This window comes from Siphateles boraxobius, unplaced genomic scaffold, assembly GCF_051911475.1.
Source record: "Siphateles boraxobius isolate OS27281-9 unplaced genomic scaffold, OSU_SipBor_1 119, whole genome shotgun sequence".
NCBI classification, from domain to species: Eukaryota; Metazoa; Chordata; class Actinopteri; order Cypriniformes; family Leuciscidae; genus Siphateles; species Siphateles boraxobius.
In genome coordinates, this window is record NW_027508721.1 from 3,058,039 (window position 1) to 3,070,877 (window position 12,839).

General features: G+C 37.2%; 1 protein-coding gene across 2 annotated transcripts in view; it reads left to right on the plus strand.

Moving 5' to 3' along the window:
* rapgef2a (Rap guanine nucleotide exchange factor 2a) overlaps window positions 1-12,839 on the plus strand; it is a 56,967-nt gene that overhangs the window by 15,598 nt on the left and 28,530 nt on the right. For both annotated transcript variants that reach the window (XM_077204405.1, XM_077204413.1), the window contains exons 2-3: window positions 12,246-12,316; window positions 12,409-12,465. In XM_077204405.1, coding sequence (XP_077060520.1) covers window positions 12,246-12,316; window positions 12,409-12,465 — 128 coding nt within the window. The remainder of the gene's footprint in view (window positions 1-12,245; window positions 12,317-12,408; window positions 12,466-12,839) is intronic.

Below are 12,839 nucleotides of genomic sequence, written 5' to 3' on the forward strand. Positions count from 1 at the left end.
AAATGGCTACTCAAAACATTACCTACTTTGTGGTCTAATGTCTGCCTGATTGTTTTTTGAGTGAGTGAATGGCCTCTCTGATAGACTTAAGGAGTTTGTGGATGTTATGGAAAGACATGAACCAGAGCAGAATTGCTTCATATATTGCCTGCTGGTGGATGTTTACACAGTCACAGAATCAAAGTTACACCAGGGTCATTGAGAGTAATTTATGTTGCATTCGGGCTGGTTGGAATGCTCAACAAATCGAATGTTTGCTCTTATTGGAGAATCAATTTATGACTGACTTGTAGTTTGCTTTGCAAGTAAAGCTGATATAAGAGAGTGTGTAGCAAAAATGTAGGCCTACATATTATCTTTAAATATTACAAACATGCCTAAAGAAAAGAACAAATATTGTCTGTTCTGTTTTGAATGAACAACCATCCTTGTAACGCAGATCCACATCTTAACCGATCTAGTTCCTCCATGTTAGTGTGCCTTTCATGGGCTGACAGGAATGTGAGTAATTCAGGGTCAGAGGTCAGAATCTGAATTGATGTAGTCCTTCTAGACAGATGCTGGTCTTATTCAACATGTATGTGACGTGTACAGGATGCATATGGATATTTGATGCAATACAATGGCCTATTCACCATCTGAACTGTTGCTCAGACAATGTTTTACTCAATTTAGCTGCACTCATTTCTCGTTTGTGGCATTGCTGTTAAATCCTTCCCCCTCTTGTTCACCCAGCTGGCTATAATGGTTTCTCCCACCTGCTTAGTGCTAACCCTGCCATCGAGACACCGGGGTGGAGGGAATTTCACGCTTTACACACAATGCGTTGTGAAACTTTGTAACCACACAAACACAGATGCTGGGCAACCGTTGGCTTTTTAGTTTTCATTTGTACATTTTCAGTGTGCATTTTCAAAGGGACTTTCTTAGGAAAACAACTTGCAAAACGGTAATGCTGGGTCGGTTCCCTTAATAGGGAAAGCAGTAGTACTGAATAATGTTCTAAACAAGTAATATACGCAGTAGTGCTGGGCAGTTTGACCAAAAATTTATATCACGTTTTTTCAAAATTATGCCGGTTTCCGGTTTATGACGTTTTTTTTTTTTCATACATAGTTAGGTGTTCAATGCAGTTTCTACTGGTTGAGAGAGGAATTACTGCAGTAAATTGGCTTAGGATGGTCTATTTTACTGTCATTAGTGAATATTGTAGAATAATTCCAGACTAGTAATTAGACATGTGCCGGTATTCGGTAATGCGATAAATCGCGGTAATGAATATGCACGATATTGTTATCGCGGGGACTTCGAAATACCGTGAAAAATAATAGATCCGAATTTAGATTTTTAGAACGCGCATCAGCTTATTTTCCATCAACCGCTTAAAAAACAATGCGTATATGCTGCGCAAAACACGTGCACTTTGATGTAAACAATCCCCACATCACATGTATAAGCACTGTGTGCATGCAGTGCGCACTCTAGTCTAATGTAAACAATCCTCACATGGAGAAGAAGCACGGCGGAAGGAGGAACGCTGCCGACTATTTATCCCCCGCATGGCTGCCAACTCTCACGCATTCAGCTTGAGACTCACGCAATTGACACTTTCACACGGTCTCGCGCCACACATCCATTTTCTCACGCAGAGAAAAATCGCGGAGCAAAGAGGACACTGACACCGACAGACTAGACAGAGCAGGTTACTTTTGATATGAAAAAAATATCAGCTCTCAGGTTTTATAACGAAATTCAGACAATAAATACTTTTTTGGTGCTTGTAAATGACGTGACAGATCGCGCGCCTCAGTTCAAGTAAACAGATCATCTGTTACTTTTTATTAAAGATACAGTACAACCCACCGAAAGGTACGTACTTTCGATCAATCAGTGTTTTTCAACCACGGAAAGAGGTCAATAACACTGCAGGAGAACAATTATGTCACAGAACGTTACATTTACCTCAGGAAAGCCATTTAATGTTAGTTGACTATAAGAAAATAGCTATAGAGAGGAGTATTTTGCTAAATATGTGCACTATATTATTTTAATATATGTTTACTTGTCATTATATAATTGTTATTATAATGAAAATTACGGCATATTACATTTTTATATTTATATTATTATTATATTTATATTGTATGCATTATATTTAATTTCTCTCTGTATGTTTACAGCATTATGTGAGATATATTTTTTCTTGAGAAACATTTAAATGCAGGCTATCTACTGTAGCCTACCTAATATTTATCCAAATGAGTCAATATTGAATCAAGATTGAAATTAAATCCAAGAATTTAATTGAAATCATGAAAATTGTGTTAAGCAATAATACAAACAGTAGCCTCAGTAACCATGTAAACATTATAACATGTTGTCACTAAAAAATAAAATTAATGTTTTGACCATCACAATTACACATTGTGATGCAAGTTTTTTTTTAGATACCCCCAATCCGTCTGTTTCTCTTGTGCAATTAAAATATCGTGATAATACCGTATACCGTGATAAAAGCTCAATCAATTAATCGCAGCATGAAAATTTGATACCGGCACATGCCTACTAGTAATACAGGTTTGCAGGGCCCCAGAAAATAATGCTGTTGTTTACAAATAAGAGCCATTCATCATGATTCTAATGAAGTGAGGAATCAGAATGCAAAGACAATTGCAGTCAAAATACAGAACTTTTATTTTAAACAACACTATTAGAACAACTTGGAATGCTTTTGCTAGTTCAAGTACAAGTCCAGGAACATTACGTGCATTCAAGTAAATATAAAAAGAAAACTTAAACTTGTCTTGCATTGCTTTTGAGGTCTATAAAAGAAAATAGTAAAACAAAATTATGTAACTTGCATTAGTTATTCCTTCAAAAGTATTGCTTCGAAACCAGAACAAACATAAAATAAATATAAAGTGCAACTTGGCGCAGAATTTTAGCCCGACAGCACTTACATAAAATGGTTGTTTAGTCGACGTCGGATTTTTGGAAACCAAAAAACCTCCAAACAACAGACCCGGCTCCTCTTTTTGGCACAAGTTGTTCCTCTGTGTCATGTTGTACTAATTCTTCAGCATCCATCGTCCATGTAACGTAACAGAGCACTGCTGTTTGTTTACCCTCACTCGTCGCTGTTTAGAAGTGCAACATTGTAAAGGGTCCGTCTGAAACAGTGTCGTGCAGCGTAATGTTTGTTCTGAACGTTGTGTAATTAAATACACCGGTATGGCGGTTTATTCAAAATCAATATCGTGAAGAAAATATAAACCGGTTTTCGGTTTGAACCGGTTTACCGCCCAGCACTAATACACAGACACTTTTCCTCATGTTGTGTCATCAAAGCTCTCTCATGGCTAAATAAATAGCCATTTGTTTTGGGCTATAAAAAAAGTCATTACTTGTTTAAGACTCGGTTACCTCAGTGTTCATGCCCAAAAAATGTGTTTGGTGCTTTTTTGTGCTTTTGGTATAGCAGTAATAATGTTACGGTTTCAGATATTATTAGTTTGTTCATCATTGTGTATTGTAATAATGGCTGCATCTGAGTTACACTTATTTAGTAATATTCATGGCTAATTTGTGTGGTTAGTGACTCATTGTTAGTTCTATAATTGGTGTTCAGTATTACACTGCTTTACTACACCTGTGCATACAAACTGTGAGAGAACTGAAAGGAAAGTGGGTGTAAAGTTTCTTTCTCTGCAGCATGTGTTGGATTTGGTTTTGAGGTGGCTGTGTGAATAACAGTGTTATTCGTACAGGAAAGCAAGGAGGAATGAGGGTAAAGAAGAACTTGTACACTGATTCATGTAGAGAAACATACTTGGCATAACGAAACAGTCGATACTGAGAACTTTAAAAAAAAGGTATCGGCTGAAAAAGGATAGTGATGGTGCTCTCAACTACAAAACAAAACAGTTTTTTTCTACAAGGAAATAGTTGTTAATCTTGTGTAGTTCAAGTAATTTGGCTATATTAGTTTTCAGATGGAGGAGGAGTGCTTGTTACAAAATGGTACTTTTTAATTTTTACTTTTTATTTAAAATATGTTAACAGATTTAAGAGCTCTAAAGAGAAAGCATGCTATGGGGATTCATTAGAATATCAAATAAAATTGGTCAGATTTTAAATGTGTTAGTATGAAAAGTAAGTTTTTGAAAAACCTGTCAGTGGTATGTGCATGGTGCAATCAGAAAACAGAAGCTGAGTTTCCCAGAGGAATCATTAACCACATTTCCACTGTCAGACCAAAAGCGAGCGTGCTAGTGCATGGCAGTGCCAGTCGCGTTTCCACGGTCACTTCCGGGGCTTGATCGGGCATCCTCTGGGCCAACGGTGGGGGGTGTTTTGGCCCACCAAATACCTTGCTGCAAAGTGGGCCAACTGGGGTTTTGAGGAGTAGGGTTGAGAATCGAAAATTGATTCTAATTCTGGAATCGGATACTTTAGGCCTGAGCTTAATACTGGGCGTGATTAAACGCCGCGAATGTACAAAGCGATGGTGCGATCAAGCGCAGCGTGACAAAGCGATAATTTTTTTAGTTGAATTTTGTTCGTTTTTTTATATTTGAAGTTACCCTGCTGGTGCACAAAAGGTTTGATAACCTATGTAAACACTGAAGAAAAGTATTCTGGTAGAGAGAAGGGAATGTTGAGTTCTTGTTATCATTGGTGTCCGAGAACCGATTTATTCGTATATTCAGATCTTTTTACAGATTATAATTTTTATTCATTTTCCAACAAATTACGCCACCTGAAGAGCTAGAAACAGCGTACAGAGTGTTTTCTTTTCTGTGCGTGTCTGTTATGAGCTCATTCGCTCTGGAGTTATCAATCATATTATGTGATCATAACCCCTGCCTGAGTTCCGCACATAAACCGCTGAGAGAAACGTTTCTACATATGAAACATGAAGCCTAATAAATATATAATTACGACGATATATGTTCTGTATGTGTTTTTCAATGCGGCTCTGTGTCTTTTTATAACAATTTAGAATAAGAAATGCTTACAAATGCTAAACAGAAAAATGCTAAGCAGGTGTAGCGTTTTATAAAACCACAAATAATGGTAGTGTGCCCATTATTTAATGAAAATCCACTTTAGATCACACTCAATGATTGTTTCGTGTAGTACCGAACTTTATTTATTTTAATTTACTGTTGTACAGGAGACGAGGTGGAATCCAAAAGAGATGCATAGGCTACATGAGGAAAAATGTATTCATTTTTGAAGGCAATCAATCATTCTGTGGTCAGCGTTCAGTCAATTTGGCACTCACTCTCTGTTTTTATTATAAACAATTAATCGATCGTCATTCAATTGATCGTTAGCATCCCTAGTGTAATATCTAAATGTTTGATTTTATTATTTTATTGTTTTACCATACTGGAATCGAAAAATAAATAAGAGTTTGAATCGATAAGGAGAATCAGAATCGCTAAAATTCAAACGGTATGATAATCCAATTCGGTATGAACCGGTATACCACCCAGCACTAAAATCATAAATGATTTATATGATTGTGTACTTTATTCATGTCTCTTCAGGGCTAGCTGAAGCTGTTTGTAATGGGTGCTTTTTCAGATTTAGTCAGAAAGCATCTGAGAAGCCTGTGTAGAGTAAGTTTAAGGATTTGAAACTTCTGATGCCAGGCTGTGAGAGCATGGAAATAAATTGTAATTACATGCAATAATGTTCTTTCCCTGATCATTTCATTTCAACTTAATTACACCAACACATCTAGCCTGACGTTTTATTTTATTTTTTAAGTTGTACTTTTATAAGTGAAAATGAAAGTGAATGTCGTATTTTTATTTGGGACATGCCAGCATGTGTGCAAGAAAGTAGTTTCTAGATTTGATCTACTTGATCCAGTGGTCAGGACTTCTTCAACCAACTGAAATGTGACCGACCTTGGTCTCCTGACTCAAAGGACTCAGTCCATTTCCATAATCAGAACTCTATGTACGTGTCTGACTCTTAAAGAGGAAATGCCATTGTCCAAGAATAAACATTCCTGCCCTTCTACTCAGATCAACCAATTGCAGACCACAGCACACCGCCCCTGACTGGAACCTATTGGGCAGTTTGAATTTTCTTACATTTGACTGTAGTGAGAGCAGATGAGAGCGATGGATGGGTTGGAGGGAAGTCAAAGACGATGAGAAAGGACGTTGGAATGTCAGGGAGGAGAGGAAGAAAGAGTGACGCCTCTAATGTCCTGTTCTAGTGAATTCACTGTGGAGAGCTGATGGTATATGTGTAATTGTTCTGGCCTTAAATGGTCTGTGCACTTTACTTCACACATATAGTGAGACCACATTGAAAATCTGGGAATCGAAGTCAGATTTAAACCTGGAAATTAGCAGTTTTAGAATTGACAAACTAAATGTAACATTATGATGTAAAATTGTTAAAAAGAAGTATCAGAAATTAATCTAAACAGGGCTCGCAAAATTTCAAAATCACTGGTGGCCCTTCGGGCAGGCACTCTTCAGATTTTGGTAGGCCGAAATAAATTTTATTAGCCCAAATAAAAAGACAATTTTTAATGTATAAAAAATTGGTTAGGAGTCAAAACATCAATCAAAAACTTTTTCATAACACAAATATCAACAAGTGCGCAGATCCGTTGTTTTAAAGTCTGACAACGCTAAAAGTGTTAATTTTCTAATGGAATAATTCACATATTGAAGTGTAGCAATAATTTATCATAATAACAAAACCATACTTTTTTGAGGCAAGTAAATGGTGCTCTAATTATTTTATGATGTTTATAGCAGAATATATGTTGGTCAAGTCACCTTTGTAGTGCTTTTTTCAACTTTACAGTGATAGTGTGTTAGCACATGGACTCAAACATTCTGACACACAAAGTAAAGCATTCATGTGAAAGTAGAGCTTTCATTTTTATTGTGCACAGGCGTAATTTATGGGTGGGACATGTCCCCACCACTTTTTCTCAGGGTCGATATTGTCTCCCACCACTTTGTGAAACATTTCGGGGCACGGATGTACCCATTACAAATAAATAAAACTAGGGATGCACCGATTGATCGGACGCCGATCATGATCGGCCGATATTGGCTAAAAATAGATTGATCGGCGAATCCCAAAAGCGCCGATCAAAAAAGCCGATCACGCGACGTAAATTACTCGCGCGACTTTTTCCCACATGCATGCACGGGCACACAACAGCAGAGTGGAGCTTGGCCGTGGCAACATGAGTTCTCCTTCACCGGAACGAATAGGGAGTCTCCCAACGGATTGAAGCGCGAGTCCGAGTGAAGACCGTGCACCGCGTGAGCCACAACAGAACGCAGTATCCGCACCACTGATCGCTGCGGCAACGAGCACTTTGATCACTTGATAAAAAAAAAACATTTCAGTGCTATATCGCCTCTTATTTAACAAATGAACAAAATGTATGCTCTGAGTTAACTGAATAAGTTTTTATTTATTTGTATTGGTACATTTGTGCCGCGAGATGTTTCAAAAGTGGTGGTGGTATTTTTTTTTTTTTTGATCTGACGTAGTAGGTTCCTCAACTACATCAGATTCAGATTATTTTATATAATGCCATGTCAGCATTCAAAGCTATTTTCATGGCAAAAATTCAATTATAAAAATACAAATATCATATAAATACAATAAAACAAAACAAGAAGTCATTTTATACAATATATATTTTTAAATGAACATATGATACAAAATCCAAAACCTTTTCAGGCATAATCTCATTAAATATGTCCTTTAATGAAGTAACTTCATAAAAGAGCATTCTGCTCAACTACATCAGACGTTCATAATAATAACAGAAAAAACTTGCCATAGTTTTGTCCTTTTATCAGTGGCCAGTTTTGGTGTAACAAGTTGTACATTTTGTTGCCAATTAGTAAATGTAGTCGGTGTATTAAGAGGCTACAATTTCCAAATATGCCTAAGTGTAACTTGATCCCCTCCCATTAGGCTGATCTGATGTGTGTTGGTCTGCCTGACCCCTCTTTGTTTGGAATAATTTAATGTTACTCTGCCTTATTTGGGAAAGCTGGCCTACAGTCGCCTTAAGACATCTCATTTTCTAAATACAATTAAATAAACACATTTCTACAAATGGTGCAAACTCTGCTAGATTATAGATAAAAGATTCCCATTCCCCTGCCATTCTGTGATTGGCAGTGATCGGCAATCGGCAGATCATGATTTTGGTGATCGGCCCCAAAAATGCTGATCGGAGCATCTCTAAATAAAACATATCCAGTTAACTAGCAGAGCAGTCATTTAGTTCGTTATTAAATAAGAGACAATCTAGCGCTAAAATGTGTTGTTTTTGAACTCAAGCTGCGTGCTTGTTGCCGCGGCTATCAGTTGCATGGATACAGTGTTCTCTTGTGGCTCGCGCAGTCTTCACTCGGACGCACGCTTCAATCTATCGCCGTTGCGGAGACTATTCGTTCCGGTGAAATCACAAAACAAAATGCACACAAATGTGTCCCTGCTTGATATATACTGTAACCACTGATGAACATATCCGGTTTTGATGAGAAAAAAAAAATCTATACGTGTGCGGATTAGAACCCAGAACCTCTGACAACACTTGGCAAATGTTTTAAAGATGAACTGAAATTTGAAAAAAAAATGATATAACAGATGTATTTTATTTATTCTCATTGGTACAGTTATTAAAATGGCAGAATTTGTTAAAAGGGATAAAATGGTACGTTGAAAATGTTGTTGTTGTTGTTGTTGTTACACGGGCGCCGCCATGTTGGATTTCAACATTCGACTACGTCACTGGCATGGTAGGCTATATAGATCAGTGGGTAGGCTACTCCGTTACCAACCAACACTAGCAGAGCTAGCTTCTCTCTACCCCCTGCCTTGTCAACAAAATTATTCTAGTCGTGATTTCTAGTGTTTAATCCTAGGTACGAGAGACAGATGTGTTGAAAACGTCAATGAGTACATGAAGCGTCTGACATCAAGTGTTTTATTTAGCTACAAGTCCAACGCATACTAGAATCCTTGATATTCGGCTGAGGGGAAAAGATGTAACGTTAACGTTAGTTCACTGCACAGGATGGGAACGGAATCTTATTCATCCTTCCCAAATGCCCCCTCGCCCAAAGAGTGAACTGCCAGTACGCTGTTAACCTTAACAGTCTGAGAAAAGGATATAAGTTAGCCTAGCCTAGACCAGTCGCCAATTCGTAAAATACACTGTTACATACCAGCTACTTATAGGGGTAGACGCTTCAGCGTCTCAGCTCGGACATCCCTTAGAGATAGCATAGCCACCACCAACAAGTCTCTCTCACCGCACAGCATCCGAAATGAACGGTGCATGGAGATGCATTTTCGTCGATCAATAAATGTTCCAGGTTGACCTCTCTGCAACAGATCGACTCCGGTGCAGTGTCCATGCTTCGGCAGCGCCCGCGCCCATACTACTGGCCTGTCCCTCACATGCTCAAATGCGTAACTCATGCCATTAAAATCACTCATTTTCGTGTGTGTATATAGGACCTGCAGCTGTTGCCTATACACCTTCGCAGGTCCTACCATGCCAGCGTAACAAACGCAATTTTTGTGCTGCTTAAAAAAAGCTATATTGATATTTTTAGTAATTTTTTTTTATGTAAATTACTCTTAATTGTCATAACATGTTATCAACGTTGATTTTTTTCAGTTCAGTTCATCTTTAAGGTAGGCTACATTAAGATACACAAGTAATATCACTGATCTATGCATTTATTCACGTGAAAATTCTCGGCACTAACAATATTAGTAGATCTCATTAAAAGACGAATCAAACCAAATGTAACGTTATTGAAATTGATTTCTAGACATTGTAATGTTATTTTTTTCTAAAATTGAATTTTTTGCATTGTATTAGCAACGTCCCCCCCACACACACACACTTGTCCCACCCACTTTTTAAAACAAACTTACGCAACTGATCACGTGTTTCTCTTAGAACAGGCACAGAGATTCATGAGAAATTGTGATCAAAAACTTGCGTGGCCATATTTTTCCTTAAAATAACTAGTCAATAATGTGATTAAAGGGAGCAATTTGATTACACTATATTCCAGATAGCCCGTCGGGCAGGCCGGTAATGCATTTTTACCGGTTATGCAAGCAATTTTGCGAGCCCTGCTAAATGTTTTATATTATATTGTATTATATTATTTGGACCCAATTTTATTATGTTGTTGTTTTTTTGTCAGAATGTATATCAAGCCTTCATAACCTCAATATGCAGCCAATGTCTTCATCACATAAGTGAAGTTTTGAAATCTCATCATCCCAAATCGCAGGGAATGCATAATGGGTGACCCTTGTCAACAGGACCATGTGATCTGCCCTTTAAGAATGTGTTAAGGAACTTGAGGTGTAGATAAATCAAGCTAAAAATCTCAACAAAAATGTTTTGAGTCACTTTTTAGTTGCTGTAGGAAGTAGTGAATTTAAAGTTTCTTGTAATTTGCTTGAGGTTTTTGGATCTCATTGTTTTCTCGCTTTGCAGAAGTGACTTAAAGGGTTTCTATATTAGCATTCATGTGGTTATATCTGCTGTGTAGCTCTTTCCTCTTTCAGATATTCTATATGCTCTTGCATAATACGTTCATACAATCTCATTGTATGTCTGATGCTGCATTCAGCTGTATCAACAGGACAATCTCTGAACAGGAAATTATTTCTTTCACAGATTTTCCTTTATCAGTAATTTATTTACAGTAACACGTTTGAGGAAGCGGATCTATTAGACTAGAAACACTAAACAAAGATGTAAATTCTTGACCAATGTATTGTGGTACAAGTCTTAAATGTATTTGCCATTAAACCAAAAGTTGCGTTGTTCAGGTAGCTAGCTATAAATTAGAGTTAAAAGATCACAATCTCGATTCAAACATCCACGCAATCTTATTGCTAAATGACTGCTATTCGACTATGTCTATTAAATCTTTGACAAGTTAAGTATGATCACAGTGAGCATTCAGACCTGCGTTGACGTGTTTCAGTCAGTATGAAACGGCTTCACAAACAGTCTTTTCAACCCACATTATCATTATTTCTGTTACAATACCCATAATTCAAATTGTAACAGAAGTTTAAGTTTATAGTTCAGCTCAATGTGGTTGTTTATGTATGTTATTTTAGTTGTCAGAATCGCGGGATAATCATGATCTCTATTTAAAAAGAAATTTGATTGATTCCCAATTAATCATGCATGAATCATGCAGCTCTACTATAAATGTTATTATGATTTGCTGACATGATGGCATTATGGGGAATCAGGGATGTCAAACATATCTGTATGGGATTTCCAGAAGGATTCTTACGAAGGCACTTGCGTTTTTTTAGAATGTGAGAGACATCCAGATTGTCTTTCATCTTATCAAAAGAGGAACAGGATAATGACAAGTATAGTGAAAAAACAGAAGTGAGGGAAAATGCCTGAAAGTGAAAAATGAATAGAGTATCTGCAAACATTCCATTCTTGTTAAACACTGATTGTGTAAGTCAGGATGGGTGGAGCTAAATAGTTCTTAAATAAGGTTGTGTGTTTGGTGTAAGGTGGTGTGTATTTATTATTTGTGTGTATATTCCCATATACAGGGCACCTCCTACTGGTGCTTTGGTGTACATGCAGGCAGGTTTTAAATGACTTGTAAGGGGTTTAATCAGGGTACATGAATATGTTTGTGTACATGACTACATGTATGTGTTGTGTTTGTTTGTTCGTTGCTGGAATGCCACAATTGTCTTCTCATACCTAAACTTTTTTTATTTTTGTCCAAGTTTGCCATTTTTACTGCCCTGTTACTAAGTAATGAACATAAAATAAAGTAATTAAATGTTCAATGTTATGGGATTTAAAAATTTATTTATTTATTATTATTATTTATTATTATTTTATTAATATAACTGAAATAATGGTTGAATTATTGAGCTCGACAAATGCAGTCAATGATACAAATTTGTGTAAAAAGTTGGAAAATCAAGAACATTTTTATTTACTTGTCCTCACAGTGTGCTGTATAAAGGGTCCAAATGACTTTGGTGTCAAAGTTTTAAGGAATCCAGCATGTAATAGCTAATAGGGTTGCGTGCAAAAGGTGGAATGGAGCTAAATGTTATATTTTTGTAATAAAGAACCAATTTGTACTGTTTTAATGGAAAGTGGAGTCATGTAAAGCAGTGTGATTGTAACCTGCTATGTGTTTTTGCAGGATCTGCAGATCGTGTATTCGTACCTCCATGGCATGGAAGCACTGTCCAACTTGAGAGAACACCAGCTCCGGTACGAGACCACTGTTTGTGTCTATGTGTGTGTGAGGGTACTTTCATTACTATCAGAGTAAGTGTACTTAACACTGTTTATTTCATTTGCAGGTTGATGTGTGAGACAGTTCGATATGAACAGCATGAAGCTAATGAGGTTTTATACTAGTGAGTATCCAAACACACACACACACACACACTCTCACAAAGGCTGTCAGAAAATGTATTTCTATCTAGGTCAGTTTATCAGAGGTTTACATTGAAGTCACGAGGATGATTTTGTCCACGCACACATCTGCTCACTCTCCCTCTGTCTCAGACACAAACACACACCGACATCTGTCTAGTGCTCACTTCATTTAAATCTGCAACGTCCATCTACAGACGGGATTAAGCTTCTAAAGGCTTTTTGATATAGAGACACACTCTGCCTGTTGAAATCAAACATTCTGTTCAGGAGCCCCTGTTTGCTTGGGTTAACGCTAATGTAGTTAAAGCAATGTTCGGGTACATTACAAGTTAAGCTAATCAAGACTATTAGA